The following is a 26,744-nucleotide window of genomic DNA, read 5'->3' on the forward strand; positions in this document are numbered from 1 at the left end:
TTTGTGGTCTCTGTTCTGCAGTATTGTGTGTTGGTCTGATTTGTGGTGTCTGTTCTCCAGTATTGTTGTGTGTTGGTCTGATTTGTGGCCTCTGTTCTCCGGTATTGTTGTGTGTTGGTCTGATTTGTGGCGTCTGGTCTGATTTGTGGCCTCTGTTCTCCAGTATTTTTTGTTGGTCTGATTTGTGGCCTCTGTTCTCCAGTATTGTGTGTGTTGGTCTGATTTGTGGCCTCTGTTCTCCGGTATTGTTGTGTGTTGGTCTGATTTGTGGCCTCTGTTCTGATTTGTGGCCTCTGTTCTCCGGTATTGTTGTGTTTTGCTCTGATTTGTGGCGTCTGGTCTGATTTGTGGCCTCTGTTCTCCAGTATTGTTGTGTGTTGGTCTGATTTGTGGCTTCTGTTCTCCAGTATTGTTGTGTGTTGGTTTAATTTGTTGCTTCTGTTCTCCAGTGTTGTGTGTTGGTCTGATTTGTGGTTTCTGTTCTCCAGTATTGTTGTGTGTTGGTCTGATTTGTTGCTTCTGTTCTCCAGTGTTGTGTGTTGGTCTGATTTGTGGTCTCTGTTCTCCAGTATTGTGTGTTGGTCTGATTTGTGGCCTCTGTTCTCCAGTATTGTTGTGTGTTGGACTGTTTTGTGGCCTCTGGTCTGATTTGTGGCCTCTGTTCTCTAGTATTGTGTGTTGGTCTGATTTGTGGCCTCTGTTCTCCAGTATTGTGTGTGTTGGTCTGATTTGTGGCCTCTGTTCTCCAGTATTGTTGTGTGTTGAACTGATTTGTGGCCTCTGTTCTCCAGTATTTGTTGTGTGTTGGTCTGATTTGTGGCCTCTGCTCTCCAGTATTGTTGTGTGTTGGTCTGATTTGTGGCCTCTGTTCTCTAGTATTGTTGTGTGTTGGTCTGATTTGTGGCCTCTGTTCTGATTTGTGGCCTCTGTTCTCCAGTATTGTTGTGTGTTGGTCTGATTTGTAGCCTCTGTTCTCCGGTATTGTTGTGTGTTGGTCTGATTTGTGGCCTCTGTTCTCCAGTATTTTTTGTTGGTCTGATTTGTGGCCTCTGTTCTCCGGTATTGTTGTGTGTTGGTCTGATTTGTGGCGTGTTTGATTTGTGGCCTCTGTTCTCCAGTATTGTTGTGTGTTGGTCTGATTTGTCGCTTCTGTTCTCCAGTATTTTTTGTTGGTGTGATTTGTGGCCTCTGTTCTCCGGTATTGTGTGTGTCGGACTGATTTGTGGACTCTGTTCTCCAGTATTGTTGTGTGTTGGTCTGATTTGTGGCCTCTGTTCTCTAGTATTGTTGTGTGTTGGTCTGATTTGTGACCTCTGTTCTCCAGTATTGTTGTGTGTTGGTCTGATTTGTGGCCTCTGTTCTCCAGTATTGTTGTGTGTTGGTCTGATTTGTGGCCTCTGTTCTCCAGTATTGTTGTGTGTTGGTCTGATTTGTGGCCTCTGTTCTCCAGTATTGTTGTGTGTTGGCCTGATTTGTGGCCTCTTTTCTCCAGTATTGTTGTGTGTTGGTCTGATTTGTGGCCTCTGTTCTCCAGTATTGTTGTGTGTTGGTCTGATTTGTGGCCTCTGTTCTCCAGTATTGTTGTGTGTTGGACTGATCTGTGGCCTCTGTTCTCCAGTATTGTGTGTTGGTCTGATCTGTGGCTTCTGTTCTCCAGTATTGTTGTGTGTTGGTCTGATTTGCGGGCTCTGTTCTCCATTGTTGTGTGTTGGTCTGATTTGTGGCCTCTGTTCTCCAGTGTTGTTGTGTGTTGTTCTGATTTTTGGTGTCTGTTCTCCAGTATTGTTGTGTGTTGGACTGATTTGTGGCTTCTGTTTTCCAGTATTGTTGTATGTTGGTCTGATTTGTGGCTTCTAATCTCCAGTATTGTTGTGTGTTGGTCTGATTTGTGGCCTCTGTTCTCCAGTATTGTTGTTTGTTGGTCTGATTTGTGGCCTCTGTTCTCCAGTAGTTTTGTATGTTGGTCTGATTTGTGGCCTCTGTTCTCCAGTATTTGTGTGTTGGTCTGATTTGTGGCTTCTGTTCTCCAGTATTGTTGTGTGTTGGTCTGATTTTTGGCCTCTGCTCTCCAGTTTTGTTGTGTGTTGTTCTGATTTGTGGCCTCTGTTCTCCAGTATTGTTGTGTGTTGGTGTGATTTGTGGCTTCTGTTCTCCAGTATTGTTGTATGTTGGTCTGATTTGTGGCTTCTGTTCTTCAGTATTTGTGTGTTGGTCTGATTTGTGGCTTCTGTTCTCCAGTATTGTTGTGTGTTTGTCTGATTTGTGGACTCTGCTCTCCAGTTTTGTTGTGTGTTGTTCTGATTTGTGGCCTCTGTTCTCCAGTATTGTTGTGTGTTGGTCTGATTTGTGGACTCTGTTCTCCAGTATTGTTGTGTGTTGGTCTGATTTTTGGCCTCTGTTCTCCAGTATTGTTGTGTGTTGGTCTGATTTGTGTCCTCTGTTCTCCAGTATTGTTGTGTGTTGGTCTGAATTGTGGTCTCTGTTCTCCAGTATTGTTGTGTGTTGGTCTGATTTGTGGCCTCTGTTCTCCAGTATTGTTTTGTGTTGGTCTGATTTGTGGCTTCTGTTCTCCACTATTGTTGTGTGTTGGTCTAACTTGTGTTCTCTGTTCTCCAGTATTGTGTGTTGGTCTGATTTGTGGTCTCTGTTCTCCAGTATTGTTGTGTGTTGGTGTGATTTGTGGCTTCTGTTCTCCAGTATTGTTGTATGTTGGTCTGATTTGTGGCTTCTGTTCTTCAGTATTTGTGTGTTGGTCTGATTTTTGGCTTCTGTTCTCCAGTATTGTTGTGTGTTTGTCTGATTTTTGGCCTCTGCTCTCCAGTTTTGTTGTGTGTTGTTCTGATTTGTGGCCTCTTTGTTCTCCAGTATTGTTGTGTGTTGGTCTGATTTTTGGCCTCTGTTCTCCAGTATTGTTGTGTGTTGGTCTGATTTGTGTCCTCTGTTCTCCAGTATTGTTGTGTGTTGGTCTGAATTGTGGTCTCTGTTCTCCAGTTTTGTTGTGTGTTGGTCTGATTTGTGGCCTCTGTTCTCCAGTTTTGTTGTGTGTTGGTCTGATTTGTGGCCTCTGTTCTCCACTATTGTTGTGTGTTGGTCTAACTTGTGTTCTCTGTTCTCCAGTATTGTGTGTTGGTCTGATTTGTGGTCTCTGTTCTCCAGTATTGTTGTGTGTTGGTCTGATTTGTGGCCTCTGTTCTCCAGTATTGTTGTGTGTTGGTCTGATTTGTGGCCTCTGTTCTCCAGTATTGTTGTGTGTTGGTCTGATTTGTGGCCTCTGTTCTCCAGTATTGTTGTGTGTTGGTCTGATTTTTGGCCTATGTTCTCCTGTAATAGTTGTGTTGTTGACTGATTTGTGGCCTCTGTTCTCCAGTATTGTTGTGTGTTGGTCTGATTTGTGGCCTCTGTTCTCCAGTATTGTTGTGTGTTGGTCTGATTTGTGGCCTCTGTTCTCCAGTATTGTTGTGTGTTTGTCTGATTTGTGTCCTCTGTTCTCCAGTTTTGTGCGTTGGACTGATTTGTGTCCTCTGTTCTCCAGGATTGTGTGTTGCACTAATTTGTGGCCTCTGTTCTCCAGTATTGTTGTGTGTTGGTCTGATTTGTGGCCTCTGTTCTCCGGTATTGTTGTGTGTTGGTCTGATTTGTTGCTGCTGTTCTCTGGTATTGTTGTGTGTTGGTCAGATTTGTGGCCTCTGTTCTCCAGTATTGTTGTGTTGGTCTGATTTGTGGCCTTTGTTGTGTGCTGGTCTGATTTGTAGTCTCTGTTCTCCAGTATTGTTGTGTGTTGGTCTGATTTGTGGCCTCTTTTCTCCAGTATTGTTTTGTGTTTGGTCTGATTTGTGGCTTCTGTTCTCCATTATTGTGTTGGTCTGATTTGTGGCTTCTGTTCTCCAGTATTGTTGTGTGTTTAGTCTTATTTGTGGCTTCTGTTCTCCAGTATTGTTGTGTGTTGGTCCGATTTGTGGCCTCTGTTCTCCAGTATTGTTGTGTGTTGGTCTGATTTGTGGCTTCTGTTCTCCAGTATTGGTGTGTGTTGGTCTGATTTGTGGCTTCTGTTCTCCAGTGTTGTGTGTTGGTCTGATTTGTGGTGTCTGTTCTCCAGTATTGTTGTGTGTTGGTCTGATTTGTGGCCTCTGTTCTCCAGTATTGTTGTGTGTTGGTCTGATTTGTGGCCTCTGTTCTCCAGTATTGTTGTGTGTTGGTCTGATTTGTGGCCTCTGTTCTCCAGTATTGTTGTGTGTTGGTCTGATTTGTGGCCTCTGTTCTCCAGTATTGTTGTGTGTTGGACTGATTTGTGGCCTCTGTTCTCCAGTATTGTTGTGTGTTGGTCTGATTTGTGGCCTCTGTTCTCCAGTATTGTTGTGTGTTGGTCTGATTTTTGGCCTCTGTTCTCCAGTATTGTTGTATGTTGGTCTGATTTGCGGCCTCTGTTCTCCAGTATTGTTGTATGTTGGTCTGATTTGTGGCCTCTGTTCTCCAGTATTGTTGTGTGTTGGTCTGATTTTTGGCCTCTGTTCTCCAGTATTGTTGTGTGTTGGTCTGATTTGTGGCCTCTGTTCTCCAGTATTGTTGTGTGTTGGTCTGATTTTTGGCCTCTGTTCTCCAGTATTGTTGTGTGTTGGTCTGATTTGTGGCCTCTGTTCTCCAGTATTGTTGTGCGTTGGTCTGATTTGTGGTCTCTGTTCTCCAGTATTGTTGTGTGTTGGTCTGATTTGTGGCCTCTGTTCTCCAGTATTGTTGTGTGTTGGTCTGATTTGTGGCCTCTGTTCTCCAGTATTGTTGTGTGTTGGTCTGATTTGTGGCCTCTGTTCTCCAGTATTGTTGTGTGTTGGTCTGATTTGCGGGCTCTGTTCTCCATTGTTGTGTGTTGGTTTGATTTGTGGACTCTGTTCTCCAGTATTTTTGTGTGTTGGTCTGATTTGTGGCCTCTGTTCTCCAGTATTGTTGTGTGTTGGTATGATTTGTGGCTTCTGTTCTCCAGTATTGTGTGTTGGTCTGATTTGTGGCTTCTGTTCTCCAGTATTTGTGTGTTGGTCTAATTTGTGTCTTCTGTTCTCCAGTATTGTGTGTTGGTCTGATTTTTGGCCTCTGCTCTCCAGTTTTGTTGTGTGTTGTTCTGATTTGTGGCCTCTTTGTTCTCCAGTATTGTTGTGTGTTGTTCTGATTTGTGGCCTCTGTTCTCCAGTATTGTTGTGTGTTGTTCTGATTTGTGGCCTCTGTTCTCCAGTATTGTTGTGTGTTGGTCTGATTTGTGGCCTCTCTTCTCCAGTATTGTTGTGTGTTGGTCTGATTTGTGGCCTCTGTTCTCCAGTATTGTTGTGTGTTGGTCTGATTTGTGGCCTCTGTTCTCCAGTATTGTGTGTGTCGGACTGATTTGTGGCCTCTGTTCTCCAGTATTGTTGTGTGTTGGTCTGATTTGTGGTCTCTGTTCTCCAGTGTTGTTGTGTGTTGTTCTGATTTGTGGTGTCTGTTCTCCAGTATTGTTGTGTGTTGTTCTGATTTGTGGCCTCTGTTCTCTGGTATTGTTGTGTGTTGGTCTGATTTGTGGCCTCTGTTCTCCAGTGTTGTTGTGTGTTGTTCTGATTTGTGGCCTCTGTTCTCCAGTATTGTTGTGTGTTGGTCTGATTTGTGGCCTCTGTTCTCCAGTATTGTTGTGTGTTGGTCTGATTTGTGGCCTCTGTTCTCCAGTATTGTTGTGTGTTGTTCTGATTTTTGGCCTCTGTTCTCCAGTATTGTTGTGTGTTGGTCTTATTTGTGGCCTCTGTTCTCCAGTATTGTTGTGTGTTGGTCAGATTTGTGGCCTCTGTTCTCCAGTATTGTTGTGTGTTGGTCTGATTTGTGGCCTCTGTTCTCCAGTATTGTTGTGTGTTGGTCTGATTTGTGGCTTCTGTTCTCCATTATTGTGTTGGTCTGATTTGTGGCCTCTGGTCTCCAGTATTGCTGTATGTTGGTCTGATTTGTGGCCTCTGTTCTCCAGTATTGTTGTGTGTTGGTCTGATTTGTGGCCTCTGTTCTCCAGTATTGTTGTGTGTTGGTCTGATTTGTGGCCTCTGTTCTCCAGTATTGTTGTGTGTTGGACTGATTTGTGGCCTCTGTTCTCCAGTATTGTTGTGTGTTGGTCTGATTTGTGGCCTCTGTTCTCCAGTATTGTTGTGTGTTGGTCAGATTTGTGGCCTCTGTTCTCCAGTATTGTTGTGTGTTGGTCTGATTTGTGGCCTCTGTTCTCCAGTACTGTTGTGTGTTGGTCTGATTTGTGGCTTCTGTTCTCCATTATTGTGTTGGTCTGATTTGTGGCCTCTGGTCTCCAGTATTGTTGTATGTTGGACTGATTTGTGGCCTCTGTTCTCCAGTATTGTTGTGTGTTGGTCAGATTTGTGGCCTCTGTTCTCCAGTATTGTTGTGTGTTGGTCTGATTTGTGGCCTCTGTTCTCCAGTATTGTTGTGTGTTGGTCTGATTTGTGGCCTCTGTTCTCCAGTATTGTTGTGTTGGTCTGATTTGTGACCTCTGGTCTCCAGTATTGTTGTGTGTTGGTCTGATTTGTTGCCGCTGCTCTCCAGTATTGTTGTGTTGGTCTGATTTGTGATCTCTGTTCTCTGGTATTGTTGTGTGTTGGACTGATTTGTTGCCTTTGGTCTCCAGTATTGTTGTGTTGGTCTGATTTGTGGCCTCTGTTCTCCAGTTTTGTGTGTTGGTCTGATTTGTTGCCTCTGTTCTCCGGTATTGTTGTGTTGGTCTGATTTGTTGCCTCTGTTCTCCGGTATTGTTTTGTGTTGGTCTGATTTGTGGCCTCTGTTCTCCGGTATTGTTGTCTTGGTCTGATTTGTTGCCTCTGGTCTCCAGTATTGTTTTGTGTTGGTCTGATTTGTTGCCGCTGCTCTCCAGTATTGTTGTGTTGGTCTGATTTGTGATCTCTGTTCTCTGGTATTGTTGTGTGTTGGACTGATTTGTTGCCTTTGGTCTCCAGTATTGTTGTGTTGGTCTGATTTGTGGCCTCTGTTCTCCAGTTTTGTGTGTTGGTCTGATTTGTTGCCTCTGTTCTCCGGTATTGTTGTGTTGGTCTGATTTGTTGCCTCTGTTCTCCGGTATTGTTTTGTGTTGGTCTGATTTGTGGCCTCTGTTCTCCGGTATTGTTGTGTTGGTCTGATTTGTTGCCTCTGGTCTCCAGTATTGTTTTGTGTTGGTCTGATTTGTGGCCTCTGTTCTCCAGTATTGTTTTGTGTTGGTCTGATTTGTGGCCTCTTTTCTTCAGTATTGTTGTGTGTTGGTCTGATTTGTGGCCTCAGTTCTCCAGTATTGTGTGTTGGTCTGATTTTTGGCCTCTGTTCTCCAGTATTGTTGTGTTGGTCTGATTTGTGGCCTCTGTTCTCCAGTATTGCTGTGTGTTGGTCTGATTTGTGGCCTCTGTTCTCCAGTTTTTTGTGTTGGTCTGATTTGTGGCCTCTGTTCTCCAGTTTTGTGTGTTGGTATGATTTGTGGCCTCTGGTCTCCAGTATTGTGTGCGTTGGTCTGATTTGTGGCCTCTGTTCTCCAGTATTGTGTGTTGGTCTGATTTGTGGCCTCTGTTCTCCAGTATTGTTGTGTTGGTCTGATTTGTGGCCTCTGTTCTCCAGTATTGTGTGTTGGTCTGATTTTCGGCCTCTGTTCTCCAGTTTTGTGTGTTGGTCTGATTTGTGGCCTCTTTTCTCCAGTATTGTTGTGTTGGTCTGATTTGTGGCCTCTGTTCTCCAGTATTGTGTGCGTTGGTCTGATTTGTGGCTTCTGTTCTCCAGTATTGTGTGCGTTTGTCTGATTTGTGGCCTCTGTTCTCCAGTATTGTGTGTTGGTCTGATTTGTGGCCTCTGTTCTCCAGTATTGTTGTGTGTTGGTCTGATTTGTGGCCTCTGTTCTCCAGTATTGTTGTGTGTTGGTCTGATTTGTGGCCTCTGTTCTCCAGTATTGTTGTGTGTTGGTCTGATTTGTGGCCTCTGTTCTCCAGTATTGTTGTGTTGGTCTGATTTGTGGCCTCTGTTCTCCAGTATTGTTGTGTGTTGGTCTGATTTGTGGCCTCTGTTCTCCAGTATTGTGTGTTGGTCTGATTTGTGGCCTCTGTTCTCCAGTTTTGTGTGTTGGTCTGATTTGTGGCCTCTGTTCTCCAGTATTGTGTGCGTTGGTCTGATTTGTGGCCTCTGTTCTCCTGTATTGTGTGCGTTGGTCTGATTTGTGGCCTCTTTTCTCCAGTATTGTTGTGTGTTGGACTGATTTGTGATCTCTGTTTTCCAGTATTGTTGTGTGTTGGTCTGATTTGTGGCCTCTGTTCTCCAGTATTGTTGTGTGTTGGACTGATTTGTGGCCAATGTTCTCCGGTATTGTTGTGTGTTGGACTGATTTGTGATCTCTGTTTTCCAGTATTTTTGTGTGTTGGTCTGATTTGTGGCCTCTGTTCTCCAGTATTGTTGTGTTGGTCTGATTTGTGGCCTCTGTTCTCCAGTATTGTGTGTTAGTCTGATTTGTGGCCTCTGTTCTCAAGTATTGTTGTGTTGGTCTGATTTGTGGCCTCTGTTCTCCAGTTTTGTGTGTTGGTCTGATTTGTGGCCTCTGTTCTCCAGTATTGTTGTGTTGGTCTGATTTATGGCCTCTGTTCTCCAGTATTGTGTGCGTTGGTCTGATTTGTGGCTTCTGTTCTCCAGTATTGTGTGCGTTGGTCTGATTTGTGGCCTCTGTTCTCCAGTATTGTGTGTTGGTCCGATTTGTGGCCTCTGTTCTCCAGTATTGTTGTGTTGGTCTGATTTGTGGCCTCTGTTCTCCAGTATTGTGTGTTGGTCTGATTTGTGGCCTCTGTTCTCCAGTATTGTGTGTTAGTCTGATTTTTGGCCTCTGTTCTCCAGTATTGTTGTGTGTTGGTCTGATTTGTGGCCTCTGTTCTCCAGTATTGTGTGTTGGTCTGATTTGTGGCCTCTTTTCTCCAGTATTGTGTGCGTTGGTCTGATTTGTGGCCTCTGTTCTCCAGTATTGTTGTGTTGGTCTGATTTGTGGCCTCTTTTCTCCAGTATTGTGTGTTGATCTGATTTGTGGCCTCTGTTCTCCAGTATTGTGTGTTGGTCTGATTTGTGGCCTCTGGTCTCCAGTATTGTGTGTTGGTCTGATTTGTGGCCTCTGTTCTCCAGTATTGTGTGTTGGTCTGATTTGTGGCCTCTGTTCTCCAGTATTGTTGTGTGTTGGTCTGATTTGTGGCCTCTGTTCTCCAGTATTGTGTGTTGGTCTGATTTGTGGCCTCTGTTCTCCAGTATTGTTGTGTGTTGGTCTGATTTGTGGCCTCTGTTCTCCAGTACTGTTGTGTGTTGGTCTGATTTGTGGCCTCTGTTCTCCAGTTTTGTGTGTTGGTCTGATTTGTGGCCTCTGTTCTCCAGTATTGTGTGCGTTGGTCTGATTTGTGGCCTCTGTTCTCCAGTATTGTGTGCGTTGGTCTGATTTGTGGCCTCTGTTCTCCAGTATTGTTGTGTGTTGGACTGATTTGTGATCTCTGTTCTCCAGTATTGTTGTGTGTTGGACTGATTTGTGGCCTCTGTTCTCCAGTATTGTTGTGTGTTGGACTGATTTGTGGCCTCTGTTTTCCGGTATTGTTGTGTGTTGGACTGATTTGTGGCCTCTGTTCTCCAGTATTGTTGTGTGTTGGACTGATTTGTGGCCTCTGTTTTTCCGGTATTGTTGTGTTGGACTGATTTGTGGCCTCTGTTCTCCAGTATTGTTGTGTGTTGGACTGATTTGTGGCCTCTGTTCTCCAGTATTGTTGTGTGTTGGTCTGATTTGTGGCCTCTGTTCTCCAGTATTGTTGTGTGTTGGTCTGATTTGTGGCCTCTGTTCTCCAGTATTGTTGTGTGTTGGACTGATTTGTGGCCTATGTTTTCCGGTATTGTTGTGTTGGACTGATTTGTGGCCTCTGTTCTTCAGTATTGTTGTGTGTTGGTCTGATTTGTGGCCTCTGTTCTCCAGTATTGTTGTGTGTTGGTCTGATTTTTGGCCTCTGTTCTCCGGTATGGTTGTGTGTTGGTCTGATTTGTGGCCTCTGTTCTCCAGTGTTGTGTGTTGGTCTGATTTGTGGTGTCTGTTCTCCGGTATGGTTGTGTGTTGGTCTGATTTGTGGCCTCTGTTCTCCAGTATTGTTGTGTGTTGGTCTGATTTGTGGCCTCTGTTCTCCAGTATTGTTGTGTGTTGGTCTGATTTGTGGCCTCTGTTCTCCAGTATTGTTGTGTGTTGGTCTGATTTGTGGCCTCGAGTCTCCAGTATTGTTTTGTGTTGGTCTGATTTGTGGCCTCTGTTCTCCAGTATTGTGTGCGTTGGTCTGATTTGTGGCTTCTGTTCTCCAGTATTGTGTGCGTTGGTCTGATTTGTGGCCTCTGTTCTCCAGTATTGTGTGTTGGTCCGATTTGTGGCCTCTGTTCTCCAGTATTGTGTGTTGGTCCGATTTGTGGCCTCTGTTCTCCAGTATTGTTGTGTTGGTCTGATTTGTGGCCTCTGTTCTCCAGTATTGTGTGTTGGTCTGATTTGTGGCCTCTGTTCTCCAGTATTGTGTGTTGGTCCGATTTGTGGCCTCTGTTCTCCAGTATTGTGTGTTGGTCCGATTTGTGGCCTCTGTTCTCCAGTATTGTTGTGTTAGTCTGATTTTTGGCCTCTGTTCTCCAGTATTGTTGTGTGTTGGTCTGATTTGTGGCCTCTGTTCTCCAGTACTGTTGTGTGTTGGTCTGATATGTGGCCTCTGTTCTCCAGTATTGTTGTGTGTTGGTCTGATTTGTGGCCTCTGTTCTCCAGTATTGTGTGTTGGTCTGATTTGTGGCCTCTTTTCTCCAGTATTGTGTGCGTTGGTCTGATTTGTGGCCTCTGTTCTCCAGTATTGTTGTGTTGGTCTGATTTGTGGCCTCTTTTCTCCAGTATTGTGTGTTGATCTGATTTGTGGCCTCTGTTCTCCAGTATTGTGTGTTGGTCTGATTTGTGGCCTCTGGTCTCCAGTATTGTGTGTTGGTCTGATTTGTGGCCTCTGTTCTCCAGTATTGTGTGTTGGTCTGATTTGTGGCCTCTGTTCTCCAGTATTGTTGTGTGTTGGTCTGATTTGTGGCCTCTGTTCTCCAGTATTGTTGTGTGTTGGTCTGATTTGTGGCCTCTGTTCTCCAGTATTGTTGTGTGTTGGTCTGATTTGTGGCCTCTGTTCTCCAGTACTGTTGTGTGTTGGTCTGATTTGTGGCCTCTGTTCTCCAGTTTTGTGTGTTGGTCTGATTTGTGGCCTCTGTTCTCCAGTATTGTGTGCGTTGGTCTGATTTGTGGCCTCTGTTCTCCAGTATTGTGTGCGTTGGTCTGATTTGTGGCCTCTGTTCTCCAGTATTGTTGTGTGTTGGACTGATTTGTGATCTCTGTTCTCCAGTATTGTTGTGTGTTGGTCTGATTTGTGGCCTCTGTTCTCCAGTATTGTTGTGTGTTGGTCTGATTTGTGGCCTCTGTTCTCCAGTATTGTTGTGTGTTGGACTGATTTGTGGCCTCTGTTCTGCAGTGTTGTTGTGTGTTGGACTGATTTGTTGCCTCTGTTTTCCGGTATTGTTGTGTGTTGGACTGATTTGTGGCCTCTGTTCTCCGGTATTGTTGTGTGTTGGACTGATTTGTGGCCTCTGTTTTTCCGGTATTGTTGTGATGGACTGATTTGTGGCCTCTGTTCTCCAGTATTGTTGTGTGTTGGACTGATTTGTGGCCTCTGTTCTCCAGTATTGTTGTGTGTTGGTCTGATTTGTGGCCTCTGTTCTTCAGTATTGTTGTGTGTTGGTCTGATTTGTGGCCTCTCTTCTCCAGTATTGTTGTGTGTTGGTCTGATTTTTGGCCTCTGTTCTCCGGTATGGTTGTGTGTTGGTCTGATTTGTGGCCTCTGTTCTCCAGTGTTGTGTGTTGGTCTGATTTGTGGTGTCTGTTCTCCGGTATGGTTGTGTGTTGGTCTGATTTGTGGCCTCTGTTCTCCAGTATTGTGTGTTGGTCCGATTTGTGGCCTCTGTTCTCCAGTATTGTTGTGTTGGTCTGATTTGTGGCCTCTGTTCTCCAGTATTGTGTGTTGGTCTGATTTGTGGCCTCTGTTCTCCAGTATTGTGTGTTAGTCTGATTTTTGGCCTCTGTTCTCCAGTATTGTTGTGTGTTGGTCTGATTTGTGGCCTCTGTTCTCCAGTACTGTTGTGTGTTGGTCTGATTTGTGGCCTCTGTTCTCCAGTATTGTTGTGTGTTGGTCTGATTTGTGGCCTCTGTTCTCCAGTATTGTGTGTTGGTCTGATTTGTGGCCTCTTTTCTCCAGTATTGTGTGCGTTGGTCTGATTTGTGGCCTCTGTTCTCCAGTATTGTTGTGTTGGTCTGATTTGTGGCCTCTTTTCTCCAGTATTGTGTGTTGATCTGATTTGTGGCCTCTGTTCTCCAGTATTGTGTGTTGGTCTGATTTGTGGCCTCTGTTCTTCAGTATTGTTGTGTGTTGGTCTGATTTGTGGCCTCTGTTCTCCAGTATTGTTGTGTGTTGGTCTGATTTTTGGCCTCTGTTCTCCGGTATGGTTGTGTGTTGGTCTGATTTGTGGCCTCTGTTCTCCAGTGTTGTGTGTTGGTCTGATTTGTGGTGTCTGTTCTCCGGTATGGTTGTGTGTTGGTCTGATTTGTGGCCTCTGTTCTCCAGTATTGTTGTGTGTTGGTCTGATTAGTGGCCTCTGTTCTCCAGTATTGTTGTGTGTTGGTCTGATTTGTGGCCTCTGTTCTCCAGTATTGTTGTGTGTTGGTCTGATTTGTGGCCTCGAGTCTCCAGTATTGTTTTGTGTTGGTCTGATTTGTGGCCTCTGTTCTCCAGTATTGTGTGCGTTGGTCTGATTTGTGGCTTCTGTTCTCCAGTATTCTGTGCGTTGGTCTGATTTGTGGTCTCTGTTCTCCAGTATTGTGTGTTGGTCCGATTTGTGGCCTCTGTTCTCCAGTATTGTTGTGTTGGTCTGATTTGTGGCCTCTGTTCTCCAGTATTGTGTGTTGGTCTGATTTGTGGCCTCTGTTCTCCAGTATTGTGTGTTAGTCTGATTTTTGGCCTCTGTTCTCCAGTATTGTTGTGTGTTGGTCTGATTTGTGGCCTCTGTTCTCCAGTATTGTGTGCGTTGGTCTGATTTGTGGCTTCTGTTCTCCAGTATTGTTGTGTTGGTCTGATTTGTGGCCTCTTTTCTCCAGTATTGTGTGTTGATCTGATTTGTGGCCTCTGTTCTCCAGTATTGTGTGTTGGTCTGATTTGTGGCCTCTGGTCTCCAGTATTGTGTGTTGGTCTGATTTGTGGCCTCTGTTCTCCAGTATTGTGTGTTGGTCTGATTTGTGGCCTCTGTTCTCCAGTATTGTTGTGTGTTGGTCTGAATTGTGGCCTCTGTTCTCCAGTATTGTGTGTTGGTCTGATTTGTGGCCTCTGTTCTCCAGTATTGTTGTGTGTTGGTCTGATTTGTGGCCTCTGTTCTCCAGTACTGTTGTGTGTTGGTCTGATTTATGGCCTCTGTTCTCCAGTTTTGTGTGTTGGTCTGATTTGTGGCCTCTGTTCTCCAGTATTGTGTGCGTTGGTCTGATTTGTGGCCTCTGTTCTCCAGTATTGTGTGCGTTGGTCTGATTTGTGGCCTCTGTTCTCCAGTATTGTTGTGTGTTGGACTGATTTGTGATCTCTGTTCTCCAGTATTGTTGTGTGTTGGTCTGATTTGTGGCCTCTGTTCTCCAGTATTGTTGTGTGTTGGTCTGATTTGTGGCCTCTGTTCTCCAGTATTGTTGTGTGTTGGTCTGATTTTTGGCCTCTGTTCTCCGGTATGGTTGTGTGTTGGTCTGATTTGTGGCCTCTGTTCTCCAGTGTTGTGTGTTGGTCTGATTTGTGGTGTCTGTTCTCCGGTATGGTTGTGTGTTGGTCTGATTTGTGGCCTCTGTTCTCCAGTATTGTTGTGTGTTGGTCTGATTTGTGGCCTCTGTTCTCCAGTATTGTTGTGTGTTGGTCTGATTTGTGGCCTCTGTTCTCCAGTATTGTTGTGTGTTGGTCTGATTTGTGGCCTCGAGTCTCCAGTATTGTTTTGTGTTGGTCTGATTTGTGGCCTCTGTTCTCCAGTATTGTGTGCGTTGGTCTGATTTGTGGCTTCTGTTCTCCAGTATTGTGTGCGTTGGTCTGATTTGTGGCCTCTGTTCTCCAGTATTGTGTGTTGGTCCGATTTGTGGCCTCTGTTCTCCAGTATTGTGTGTTGGTCCGATTTGTGGCCTCTGTTCTCCAGTATTGTTGTGTTGGTCTGATTTGTGGCCTCTGTTCTCCAGTATTGTGTGTTGGTCTGATTTGTGGCCTCTGTTCTCCAGTATTGTGTGTTGGTCTGATTTGTGGCCTCTGTTCTCCAGTATTGTGTGTTAGTCTGATTTTTGGCCTCTGTTCTCCAGTATTGTTGTGTGTTGGTCTGATTTGTGGCCTCTGTTCTCCAGTACTGTTGTGTGTTGGTCTGATTTGTGGCCTCTGTTCTCCAGTATTGTTGTGTGTTGGTCTGATTTGTGGCCTCTGTTCTCCAGTATTGTGTGTTGGTCTGATTTGTGGCCTCTTTTCTCCAGTATTGTTGTGTTGGTCTGATTTGTGGCCTCTGTTCTCCAGTATTGTGTGTTAGTCTGATTTTTGGCCTCTGTTCTCCAGTATTGTTGTGTGTTGGTCTGATTTGTGGCCTCTGTTCTCCAGTACTGTTGTGTGTTGGTCTGATTTGTGGCCTCTGTTCTCCAGTATTGTTGTGTGTTGGTCTGATTTGTGGCCTCTGTTCTCCAGTATTGTGTGTTGGTCTGATTTGTGGCCTCTGTTCTCCAGTATTGTTGTGTTGGTCTGATTTGTGGCCCTTGTTCTCCAGTATTGTGTGTTGGTCTGATTTGTGGCCTCTGTTCTCCAGTATTGTGTGTTAGTCTGATTTTTGGCCTCTGTTCTCCAGTATTGTTGTGTGTTGGTCTGATTTGTGGCCTCTGTTCTCCAGTGTTGTGTGTTGGTCTGATTTGTGGTGTCTGTTCTCCGGTATGGTTGTGTGTTGGTCTGATTTGTGGCCTCTGTTCTCCAGTATTGTTGTGTGTTGGTCTGATTTGTGGCCTCTGTTCTCCAGTATTGTTGTGTGTTGGTCTGATTTGTGGCCTCTGTTCTCCAGTATTGTTGTGTGTTGGTCTGATTTGTGGCCTCGAGTCTCCAGTATTGTTTTGTGTTGGTCTGATTTGTGGCCTCTGTTCTCCAGTATTGTGTGCGTTGGTCTGATTTGTGGCTTCTGTTCTCCAGTATTGTGTGCGTTGGTCTGATTTGTGGCCTCTGTTCTCCAGTATTGTGTGTTGGTCCGATTTGTGGCCTCTGTTCTCCAGTATTGTGTGTTGGTCCGATTTGTGGCCTCTGTTCTCCAGTATTGTTGTGTTGGTCTGATTTGTGGCCTCTGTTCTCCAGTATTGTGTGTTGGTCTGATTTGTGGCCTCTGTTCTCCAGTATTGTGTGTTAGTCTGATTTTTGGCCTCTGTTCTCCAGTATTGTTGTGTGTTGGTCTGATTTGTGGCCTCTGTTCTCCAGTACTGTTGTGTGTTGGTCTGATTTGTGGCCTCTGTTCTCCAGTATTGTTGTGTGTTGGTCTGATTTGTGGCCTCTGTTCTCCAGTATTGTGTGTTGGTCTGATTTGTGGCCTCTTTTCTCCAGTATTGTGTGCGTTGGTCTGATTTGTGGCCTCTGTTCTCCAGTATTGTTGTGTTGGTCTGATTTGTGGCCTCTTTTCTCCAGTTATTGTGTGTTGATCTGATTTGTGGCCTCTGTTCTCCAGTATTGTTGTGTGTTGGACTGATTTGTGATCTCTGTTCTCCAGTATTGTTGTGTGTTGGTCTGATTTGTGGCCTCTGTTCTCCAGTATTGTTGTGTGTTGGTCTGATTTGTGGCCTCTGTTCTCCAGTATTGTTGTGTGTTGGACTGATTTGTGGCCTCTGTTCTCCAGTATTGTTGTGTGTTGGACTGATTTGTGGCCTCTGTTTTCCGGTATTGTTGTGTGTTGGACTGATTTGTGGCCTCTGTTCTCCGGTATTGTTGTGTGTTGGACTGATTTGTGGCCTCTGTTTTTCCGGTATTGTTGTGTTGGACTGATTTGTGGCCTCTGTTCTCCAGTATTGTTGTGTGTTGGACTGATTTGTGGCCTCTGTTCTCCAGTATTGTTGTGTGTTGGTCTGATTTGTGGCCTCTGTTCTTCAGTATTGTTGTGTGTTGGTCTGATTTGTGGCCTCTGTTCTCCAGTATTGTTGTGTGTTGGTCTGATTTTTGGCCTCTGTTCTCCGGTATGGTTGTGTGTTGGTCTGATTTGTGGCCTCTGTTCTCCAGTGTTGTGTGTTGGTCTGATTTGTGGTGTCTGTTCTCCGGTATGGTTGTGTGTTGGTCTGATTTGTGGCCTCTGTTCTCCAGTATTGTGTGTTGGTCCGATTTGTGGCCTCTGTTCTCCAGTATTGTTGTGTTGGTCTGATTTGTGGCCTCTGTTCTCCAGTATTGTGTGTTGGTCTGATTTGTGGCCTCTGTTCTCCAGTATTGTGTGTTAGTCTGATTTTTGGCCTCTGTTCTCCAGTATTGTTGTGTGTTGGTCTGATTTGTGGCCTCTGTTCTCCAGTACTGTTGTGTGTTGGTCTGATTTGTGGCCTCTGTTCTCCAGTATTGTTGTGTGTTGGTCTGATTTGTGGCCTCTGTTCTCCAGTATTGTGTGTTGGTCTGATTTGTGGCCTCTTTTCTCCAGTATTGTGTGCGTTGGTCTGATTTGTGGCCTCTGTTCTCCAGTATTGTTGTGTTGGTCTGATTTGTGGCCTCTTTTCTCCAGTATTGTGTGTTGATCTGATTTGTGGCCTCTGTTCTCCAGTATTGTGTGTTGGTCTGATTTGTGGCCTCTGTTCTTCAGTATTGTTGTGTGTTGGTCTGATTTGTGGCCTCTGTTCTCCGGTATGGTTGTGTGTTGGTCTGATTTGTGGCCTCTGTTCTCCGGTATGGTTGTGTGTTGGTCTGATTTGTGGCCTCTGTTCTCCAGTGTTGTGTGTTGGTCTGATTTGTGGTGTCTGTTCTCCGGTATGGTTGTGTGTTGGTCTGATTTGTGGCCTCTGTTCTCCAGTATTGTTGTGTGTTGGTCTGATTTGTGGCCTCTGTTCTCCAGTATTGTTGTGTGTTGGTCTGATTTGTGGCCTCTGTTCTCCAGTATTGTTGTGTGTTGGTCTGATTTGTGGCCTCGAGTCTCCAGTATTGTTTTGTGTTGGTCTGATTTGTGGCCTCTGTTCTCCAGTATTGTGTGCGTTGGTCTGATTTGTGGCTTCTGTTCTCCAGTATTCTGTGCGTTGGTCTGATTTGTGGCCTCTGTTCTCCAGTATTGTGTGTTGGTCCGATTTGTGGCCTCTGTTCTCCAGTATTGTTGTGTTGGTCTGATTTGTGGCCTCTGTTCTCCAGTATTGTGTGTTGGTCTGATTTGTGGCCTCTGTTCTCCAGTATTGTGTGTTAGTCTGATTTTTGGCCTCTGTTCTCCAGTACTGTTGTGTGTTGGTCTGATTTGTGGCCTCTGTTCTCCAGTATTGTTGTGTGTTGGTCTGATTTGTGGCCTCTGTTCTCCAGTATTGTGTGTTGGTCTGATTTGTGGCCTCTGTTCTCCAGTATTGTTGTGTGTTGGACTGATTTGTGGCCTCTGTTCTCCAGTATTGTTGTGTGTTGGTCTGATTTGTGGCCTCTGTTCTTCAGTATTGTTGTGTGTTGGTCTGATTTGTGGCCTCTGTTCTCCAGTATTGTTGTGTGTTGGTCTGATTTGTGGCCTCGAGTCTCCAGTATTGTGTGTTGGTCTGATTTGTGGCCTCTGTTCTCCAGTATTGTTGTGTGTTGGTCTGATTTGTGGCCTCTGTTCTCCAGTACTGTTGTGTGTTGGTCTGATTTATGGCCTCTGTTCTCCAGTTTTGTGTGTTGGTCTGATTTGTGGCCTCTGTTCTCCAGTATTGTGTGCGTTGGTCTGATTTGTGGCCTCTGTTCTCCAGTATTGTGTGCGTTGGTCTGATTTGTGGCCTCTGTTCTCCAGTATTGTTGTGTGTTGGACTGATTTGTGATCTCTGTTCTCCAGTATTGTTGTGTGTTGGTCTGATTTGTGGCCTCTGTTCTCCAGTATTGTTGTGTGTTGGACTGATTTGTGGCCTCTGTTTTTCCGGTATTGTTGTGTTGGACTGATTTGTGGCCTCTGTTCTCCAGTATTGTTGTGTGTTGGTCTGATTTGTGGCCTCTGTTCTCCAGTATTGTTGTGTGTTGGTCTGATTTTTGGCCTCTGTTCTCCGGTATGGTTGTGTGTTGGTCTGATTTGTGTCCTCTGTTCTCCGGTATGGTTGTGTGTTGGTCTGATTTGTGTCCTCTGTTCTCCAGTATTGTTGTGTGTTGGTCTGATTTGTGGCCTCTGTTCTCCAGTATTGTTGTGTGTTGGTCTGATTTGTGGCCTCTGTTCTCCAGTATTGTTTTGTGTTGGTCTGATTTGTGGCCTCGAGTCTCCAGTATTGTTTTGTGTTGGTCTGATTTGTGGCCTCTGTTCTCCAGTATTGTTGTGTGTTGGTCTGATTTGTTGCCTCTGTTCTCCGGTATTGTTTTGTGTTGGTCTGATTTGTGGCCTCTGTTCTCCAGTATTGTTGTGTGTTGGTCTGATTTGTGGCCTCTGTTCTCCGGTATTGTGTGTTGGTCTGATTTGTTGCCTCTGTTCTCCAGTATTGTTGTGTTGGTCTGATTTGTTGCCTCTGTTCTCCGGTATTGTTGTGTTGGTCTGATTTGTGGCCTCTGTTCTCCAGTATTGTTGTGTGTTGGTCTGATTTGTTGCCTCTGTTCTCCGGTATTGTTTTGTGTTGGTCTGATTTGTTGCCTCTGTTCTCCGGTATTGTTTTGTGTTGGTCTGATTTGTGGCCTCTGTTCTCCAGTATTGTTGTGTGTTGGTCTGATTTGTGGCCTCTGTTCTCCGGTATTGTGTGTTGGTCTGATTTGTTGCCTCTGTTCTCCAGTATTGTTGTGTTGGTCTGATTTGTTGCCTCTGTTCTCCGGTATTGTTGTGTTGGTCTGATTTGTGGCCTCTGTTCTCCGGTATTGTTTTGTGTTGGTCTGATTTGTGGCCTCTGTTCTCCAGTATTGTTGTGTGTTGGTCTGATTTGTGGCCTCTGTTCTCCAGTACTGTTGTGTGTTGGTCTGATTTGTGGCCTCTGTTCTCCAGTATTGTGTGCGTTGGCCTGATTTGTGGCCTCTTTTCTCCAGTATTGTTGTGTGTTGGTCTGATTTGTGGCCTCTGTTCTCCAGTTGTGTGTGTTGGTCTGATTTGTGGCCTCTGTTCTCCAGTATTGTTGTGTGTTGGTCTGATTTGTTGCCTCTGTTCTCCAGTTTTGTGTGTTGGTCTGATTTGTTGCCTCTGTTCTCCAGCTTTGTGTGTTGGTCTGATTTGTGGCCTCTGTTCTCCAGTTTTGTGTGTTGGACTGATTTGTGGCCTCTGTTCTTCAGTATTGTTGTGTGTTGGACTGATTTGTGGCCTTTGTTCTCCAGTTTTGTGTGTTGGTCTGATTTGTGGCCTCTGTTCTCCAGTTTTGAGTGTTGGACTGATTTGTTGCCTCTGTTCTCCAGTATTGTTGTGTGTTGGACTGATTTGTGGCCTCTGTTCTCCAGTATTGTTGTGTGTTTGTCTGATTTGTGGCCTCTGTTCTCCAGTTTTGTGTGTTCGTCTGATTTGTGACCTCTGTTCTCCAGTTTTGTGTGTTGGTCTGATTTGTGGCCTCTGTTCTCCAGTATTGTTGTGTGTTGGACTGATTTGTGGCCTCTGTTCTCCATTATTGTGTGTTGGTCTGATTTGTTGCCTCTGTTCTCCAGTATTGTTGTGTGTTGGTCTGATTTGTGGCCTCTGTTCTCCAGTATTGTGTGTTGGTCTGATTTGTGGCCTCTGTTCTCCAGTATTGTTGTGTTGGTCTAATTTGTGGCCTCTGTTCTCCAGTATTGTGTGTTGGTCTGATTTGTGGCCTCTGTTCTCCAGTATTGTTGTGTGTTGGACTAATTTGTGGCCTCTGTTCTCCAGTATTGTTGTGTGTTGGTCTGATTAGTGGCCTCTGTTCTCCAGTTTTGTGTGTTGGTCTGATTTGTGGCCTCTGTTCTCCAGTATTGTTGTGTGTTGGTCTGATTTGTGGCCTCTGTTCTCCAGTATTGTTGTGTGTTGGTCTGATTTGTGGCCTCTGTTCTCCAGTTTTGTGTTTTGGTCTGATTTGTGGCCTCTGTTCTCCAGTTTTGTGTTTTGGTCTGATTTGTGGCCTCTGTTCTCCAGTATTGTTGTGTGTTGGTCTGATTTGTGGCCTCTGTTCTCCAGTATTGTTGTGTGTTGGTCTGATTTGTGGCCTCTGTTCTCCAGTATTGTTGTGTGTTGGTCTGATTTGTGGCCTCTGTTCTCCAGTATTGTTGTGTGTTGGACTGATTTGTGGCCTCTGTTCTCCAGTATTGTTGTGTGTTGGTCTGATTTGTGGTCTCTGTTCTCCAGTACTGTTGTGTGTTGGTCTGATTTGTGGCCTCTGTTCTCCAGTTTTGTGTGTTGGTCTGATTTGTTGCTGCTGTTCTCCAGTATTGTGTGCGTTGGTCTGATTTTTGGCCTCTTTGTTCTCCAGTATTGTTGTGTGTTTGTCTGATTTGTGGCCTCTTTTCTCCAGTATTTTTGTGTGTTGGTCTGATTTGTGGCCTCTTTGTTCTCCGGTATTTTTTTGTGTTGGTCTGATTTGTGGCCTTTTTTCTCCAGTATTGTTGTGTGTTGGTCTGATTTGTGGCCTCTGTTCTCCAGTATTGTTGTGTGTTGGTCTGATTTGTGTCCTCTGTTCTCCAGTATTGTTGTGTGTTGGTCTGATTTGTGGCCTCTGTTCTCCAGTATTGTTGTGTGTTGGTCTGATTTGTGGCCTTTTTTCTCCAGTATTGTTGTGTGTTGGTCTGATTTGTGGCCTCTGTTCTCCAGTATTGTTGTGTGTTGGTCTGATTTGTGGCCTCTGTTCTCCAGTATTGTTGTGTGTTGGTCTGATTTGTGGCCTCTGTTCTCCAGTATTGTGTGTGTTGGTCTGATTTTTGGCCTCTGTTCTCCAGTATTGTTGTGTGTTGGTCTGATTTGTGGCCTCTGTTCTCCAGTATAGTGTGTGTTGGTCTGATTTGTGGCCTCTGTTCTCCAGTATTGTTGTGTGTTGGTCTGATTTGTGGCCTCTGTTCTCCAGTATTGTTGTGTGTTGGTCTGATTTGTGGCCTCTGTTCTCCAGTATTGTTGTGTGTTGGTCTGATTTGTGGCCTCTGTTCTCCATTATTGTTGTGTGTTGGTCTGATTTGTGGCCTCTGTTCTCCAGTATTGTTGTGTGTTGGTCTGATTTGTGGCCTCTGTTCTCCAGTATTGTTGTGTGTTGGTCTGATTTGTGGCCTCTGTTCTCCAGTATTGTTGTGTTTTGGACTGATTTGTGGCCTCTGTTCTCCAGTATTGTTGTGTTTTGGACTGATTTGTGGCCTCTGTTCTCCAGTATTTTTGTTTTTTGGACTGATTTGTGGCTTCTGTTCTCCAGTATTGTTGTGTTTTGGACTGATTTGTGGCCTCTGTTCTCCAGTATTGTTGTGTTTTGGACTGATTTGTGGCCTCTGTTCTCCAGTATTGTTGTGTTTTGGTCTGATTTGTGGCCTCTGTTCTCCAGTATTGTTGTGTGTTGGTCTGATTTTTGGCCTCTGTTCTCCAGTATTGTTGTGTGTTGGTCTGATTTGTGGCCTCTGTTCTCCAGTATTGTTGTGTGTTGGACTGATTTGTGGCCTCTGTTCTCCAGTATTGTTGTGTGTTGGTCTGATTTTTGGCCTCTGTTCTCCAGTATTGTTGTGTGTTGGACTGATTTGTGGCCTCTGTTCTCCAGTATTGTTGTGTGTTGGACTGATTTGTGGCCTCTGTTCTCCAGTATTGTTGTGTGTTGGTCTGATTTGTGGCCTCTGTTCTCCAGTATTGTTGTGTGTTGGTCTGATTTGTGGCCTCTGTTCTCCAGTATTGTTGTGTGTTGGTCTGATTTGTGGCCTCTGTTCTCCAGTATTGTTGTGTGTTGGTCTGATTTGTGGCCTCTGTTCTCCAGTATTGTTGTGTGTTGGTCTGATTTGTGGCCTCTGTTCTCCAGTATTGTTGTGTGTTGGTCTGATTTGTGGCCTCTGTTCTCCAGTATTGTTGTGTGTTGGACTGATTTGTGGCCTCTGTTCTCCAGTATTGTTGTGTGTTGGTCTGATTTTTGGCCTCTGTTCTCCAGTATTGTTGTGTGTTGGTCTGATTTGTGGCCTCTGTTCTCCAGTATTGTTGTGTGTTGGTCTGATTTGTAGCCTCTGTTCTCCAGTATTGTTGTGTGTTGGTCTGATTTGTGGCCTCTGTTCTTCGGTATTGTTGTGTGTTGGACTGATTTGTGGCCTCTGTTCTCCAGTATTGTTGTGTGTTGGTCTGATTTGTGGCCTCTGTTCTCCAGTATTGTTGTGTGTTGGTCTGATTTGTGGCCTCTGTTCTCCAGTATTGTTGTGTGTTGGTCTGATTTGTGGGCTCTGTTCTCCAGTATTGTTGTGTGTTGGACTGATTTGTGGCCTCTGTTCTCCAGTATTGTTGTGTGTTGGTCTGATTTGTGGCCTCTGTTCTCCAGTATTGTTGTGTGTTGGTCTGATTTGTGGGCTCTGTTCTCCAGTATTGTTGTGTGTTGGTCTGATTTGTGGCCTCTGTTCTCCAGTATTGTTGTGTGTTGGTCTGATTTGTGGCCTCTGTTCTCCAGTATTGTTGTGTGTTGGTCTGATTTGGTTCCTTTAACTACCTTAACATCTATTAAGATGAAGAGAAGTATTCTGAGATGCCGTTTTCCTGTTTTTCCCTTTGCGATCACGCCTCTCTTAATCGGCTGATAATGTTTTATATTTTCCTCTAGTTTACTTCATTTGGCATTTGTGTTCTCTTGCGTTGGTGAAATGTTTGTATATGCTTAGGGTTGCCAGATATAAAGCGTTTAAAGCTGTTCTCTTATATGGTTCCAGTTGCATCATGTGGTTTACTGATGTCCATTGTGATAAAAAAAAGTGTAACACAGCCTGTATGTGTTCCTTCTGTAAGCAAAACCTTCTTACTAACTCGAATAACTCCAAACATCAATCTTAACTATATTGTTTATGATTGTGTTTGCTGAATAAATCTGTGCTAGAATACAGAAAGCATTGTTCTGCATGTACATACTGCATACTTATTATATTAATTTTAATAAATTGTAAATAACTAGGTCTTAATCATAAACCTAACCCTAATTCTTATATTACTTAGTTCAGTTTAAAAGCATGTACTGTTTAATAAAGTGCAAAATATTTTTTTTTTTTTAGCATATTTTGGAATTATTAGAAATGTCTCTGTTTTTATCTTCTGAGAGAAGCTTTTTGAGTTTATACCAGTTTTTATAATGAGGAGAGTAAATATACAATATGAAAACATATATTTATATAGATTATGAATATAATAAATTAGGAAACACAATAAGGTATTATAAACCCTGCGTGTGACGTTGACGTTCTCTTGGTTCATGCTTATATAAGTGCAATAATGTAGAAAGAAATGTCTAAAATGACAGCAATTGTGATTAAAGGCCATTCACACAATGAATAATAACTTTAACAGTAAACACACACACAATATCACTCTGTTTATTATAAGTGTGCTCGTTTTGTCGTCTTGAGCTAAAGGATGGATTCTGATTGCCAATATGTTTATCGTTCATCAGCTGGAAAAAATAGTTCTGGAAGTGATTGTTCTTTTGTTAGTTGCGTTATGTTGTTGTGGTATGACTACTATTCTCATACAATTGAGCATTATAGTTATTATCCTTCGATAAAATAATGCCATTTAACCATCATTGTTCATCCCTACTCTTATAAATGCACCGTACGAATGGAGACGCAGCATGATGATGACTTGTTCACTGAAATGGTCAACATGGTCTCAATGGCAAAACATACCTGTGGTGTCGTTTTTGCAAACCACAAAATACGTAACAATAGGTGCATATCACTCCGGTTTTCAACAGAAATGAACACTAGAGGCAGTAAAACGGCAAGTATTTTTTTAGTCCATAATTTGTAAACGAATACATTTTGGAGTTTCCGTCACTTAACCAGCTCCATATGTTTGGCTTTTCTGACACACCACGCTTGCTCAATAGCTCAGCTGGTGCAGATTTGCACTGAAAAATGCTGAAATATCGGGAACGAATCCTGTGAAAAACGAGTCATGAAAAAAGAGCTAAAAGACGAGTTCAGAACACAAGCTAAAATGACAAGGATACAATTGTATTTTTGTCACATTTGCTTTTGTTAACACTATCGGGTAGGTTTAGGGTTTAGTGTGGGTGTACGTTAAAAAACAACAACGTTACAAACCATGCCTGATTCACGCACATCTGTTCCACTTTTAGCGCCACCCAGTGGACAGTTCACTTTGAAACTGTCTTAATATGCACGTACTGGTACGTATTTTGTGGTTTGCAAAAACGTTGCCACAGGTACATTTGTCCAATGAGACCAGGCTGGAAACGGTTGAGCTTCATCTCACACTTCTTGTGTGTGTGTGTGTTTCAGGCTGCTGAACAGGATGGCAGCTGAGGAGCGGCACATGACATCCAGCTGTGGCTCCTACATTAAGACAGAGCCCTCCAGTCCGTCCTCTCTGGTGGAGACGGCCAGCCACCCCAGCCCCGGTGCTCATTCGGACGCCAGCGGAGGCTACGCCAGCGCCATCAACAGCCACTCCAACGGCCTAGACTCTCCGCCCATGTTCCCGACGGGGCCGATGGGGGCCCCGGGGAGCTGCCGAAAACGCTACGAGGACTGCTCCAGCACACTTCTGGACGATCCCGGCTCAATTAAGTGCGAGTACATGCTTAACTCCATCCCCAAACGGCTGTGCCTGGTGTGCGGAGACATCGCGTCGGGGTATCATTACGGCGTGGCATCCTGCGAAGCCTGCAAGGCATTTTTCAAGAGAACAATACAAGGTAATCATCGGCACGAGCTGTGTGCTGCATCCCAGATAACAATTTTTGGTTCCCAGAACTTTCTCTATTGGTTAGCCAGAAAAGTTTTCTTTACGTAAATAGAATATTCCCTATTGGTTTTGAAAAACGTTTCCCTAACCTTCCCAGAATGCTCTCAAAACATTCCCAGAACATTCCCTGTTGGTTTTGGAGAACGTTCCCCTAACCTTCCTAAAACGTTCTCAAAACATTCCCAGAACATTCCCTGCTGGTTTGGAGAACGTTCCCCTAACCTTCCTAGAACGTTCTCAAAACATTCCCAGAACGTTCCCTATTGGTTTTGAAAAACGTTTCCCTAACCTTCCCAGAACGCTCTCAAAACATTCCCAGAACGTTCCCTATTGGTTTTGAAAAACGTTTCCCTAACCTTCCCAGAACGCTCTCAAAGCATTCCCAGTACGTTCCCTGTTGGTTTGGAGAACGTTCCCCTAACCTTCCCAGAACATTCTCAAAACATTCCCAGAACGTTCCCTGTTGGTTTGGAGAACATTCCCCTAAACTTCCTAGAACGTTCTCAAAACATTCCCAGAATGTTCCCTGTTGGTTTGGCGAATGTTTCCCTAACCTTCCCAGAACGTTCTCAAAACATTCCCAGAATGTTCCCTGTTGGTTTGGAGAACGTTCCCCTAACATTTCCCAGAACGTTCCCAAAACATTTCCCAGAACGTTCCCTGTTGGTTTGGTAAACGTTCCCCTAACCTTCCCAGAACGTTCTCAAAACATTCCCAGAATGCTCCCTGTTGGTTTGTTGAACGTTCCCCTAACCTTCCCAGAATGCTCTCAAAACATTCCCAGAACGTTCCCAAAACATTTCCCAGAACGTTCCCTGTTGGTTTGGTAAACGTTCCCCTAACCTTCCCAGAACGTTCTCAAAACATTCCCAGAATGCTCCCTGTTGGTTTGTTGAACGTTCCCCTAACCTTCCCAGAATGCTCTCAAAACATTCCCAGAACGTTCCCAAAACATTTCCCAGAACGTTCCCTGTTGGTTTGGTAAACGTTCCCCTAACCTTCCCAGAACGTTCTCAAAACATTCCCAGAACGCTCCCTGTTGGTTTGGTGAACGTTCCCCTAACCTTCCCAGAATGCTCTCAAAACATTCCCAGAACGTTCCCTGTTGGTTTGGTGAACGTTCCCCTAACCTTCCCAGAATGCTCTCAAAACATTTCCAGAACGTTCCCAAAACATTTCCCAGAACGTTCCCTGTTGGTTTGGAGAACGTTCCCCTAACCTTCCCAGAACGTTTCCCTAACCTCTTTACTCCGATATCATTTACCCTGCTGTACGTCAGTAGTCGCCCAGCATTCGCGTCCTGTTAAGCGGCATGGAAGACGACTCAATGGACATAATCAGCCTAGTACTACAAACCATGTCTTGTTTTGAACTTGTTGAATCAATATAAATATTTCAAGCACATAAACGTTCATATGAAGGATTAAATAAGATTAGATAATTAAATAAGAAACTGAGACGAGTGTGTGCTTTCGGATGAGTGCACAGAGACAGATCTTCATTCGCGTCTTCTGGCTCTACATGTGGGCGATGATGGAGAAAACGACTGCTCATATTCAAACAATCGGCAGCACTCGCATGCACTGAACAAAGTGTACAAAGAGAGACCGTTTTCCCCACGTTTTTCTTGTTGTAGTGTATCACTGAGGAGCCAGTATGTGTATCCA

At 44.4% G+C, this 26,744-nt stretch overlaps 1 protein-coding gene across 1 annotated transcript in view; it reads left to right on the forward strand.

Annotated features, from left to right (window-relative positions):
* The window catches only part of esrrb (estrogen-related receptor beta), a 180,639-nt gene that overhangs the window by 64,762 nt on the left and 89,133 nt on the right, over positions 1-26,744 (forward strand). Inside the window, 1 exon segment of the mRNA XM_067456278.1 lies at positions 24,612-25,027. Coding sequence (XP_067312379.1) covers positions 24,612-25,027 — 416 coding nt within the window.

The sequence above is a fragment of the Pseudorasbora parva genome, chromosome 10, assembly GCF_024679245.1.
Source record: "Pseudorasbora parva isolate DD20220531a chromosome 10, ASM2467924v1, whole genome shotgun sequence".
Taxonomy (NCBI): domain Eukaryota; kingdom Metazoa; phylum Chordata; class Actinopteri; order Cypriniformes; family Gobionidae; genus Pseudorasbora; species Pseudorasbora parva.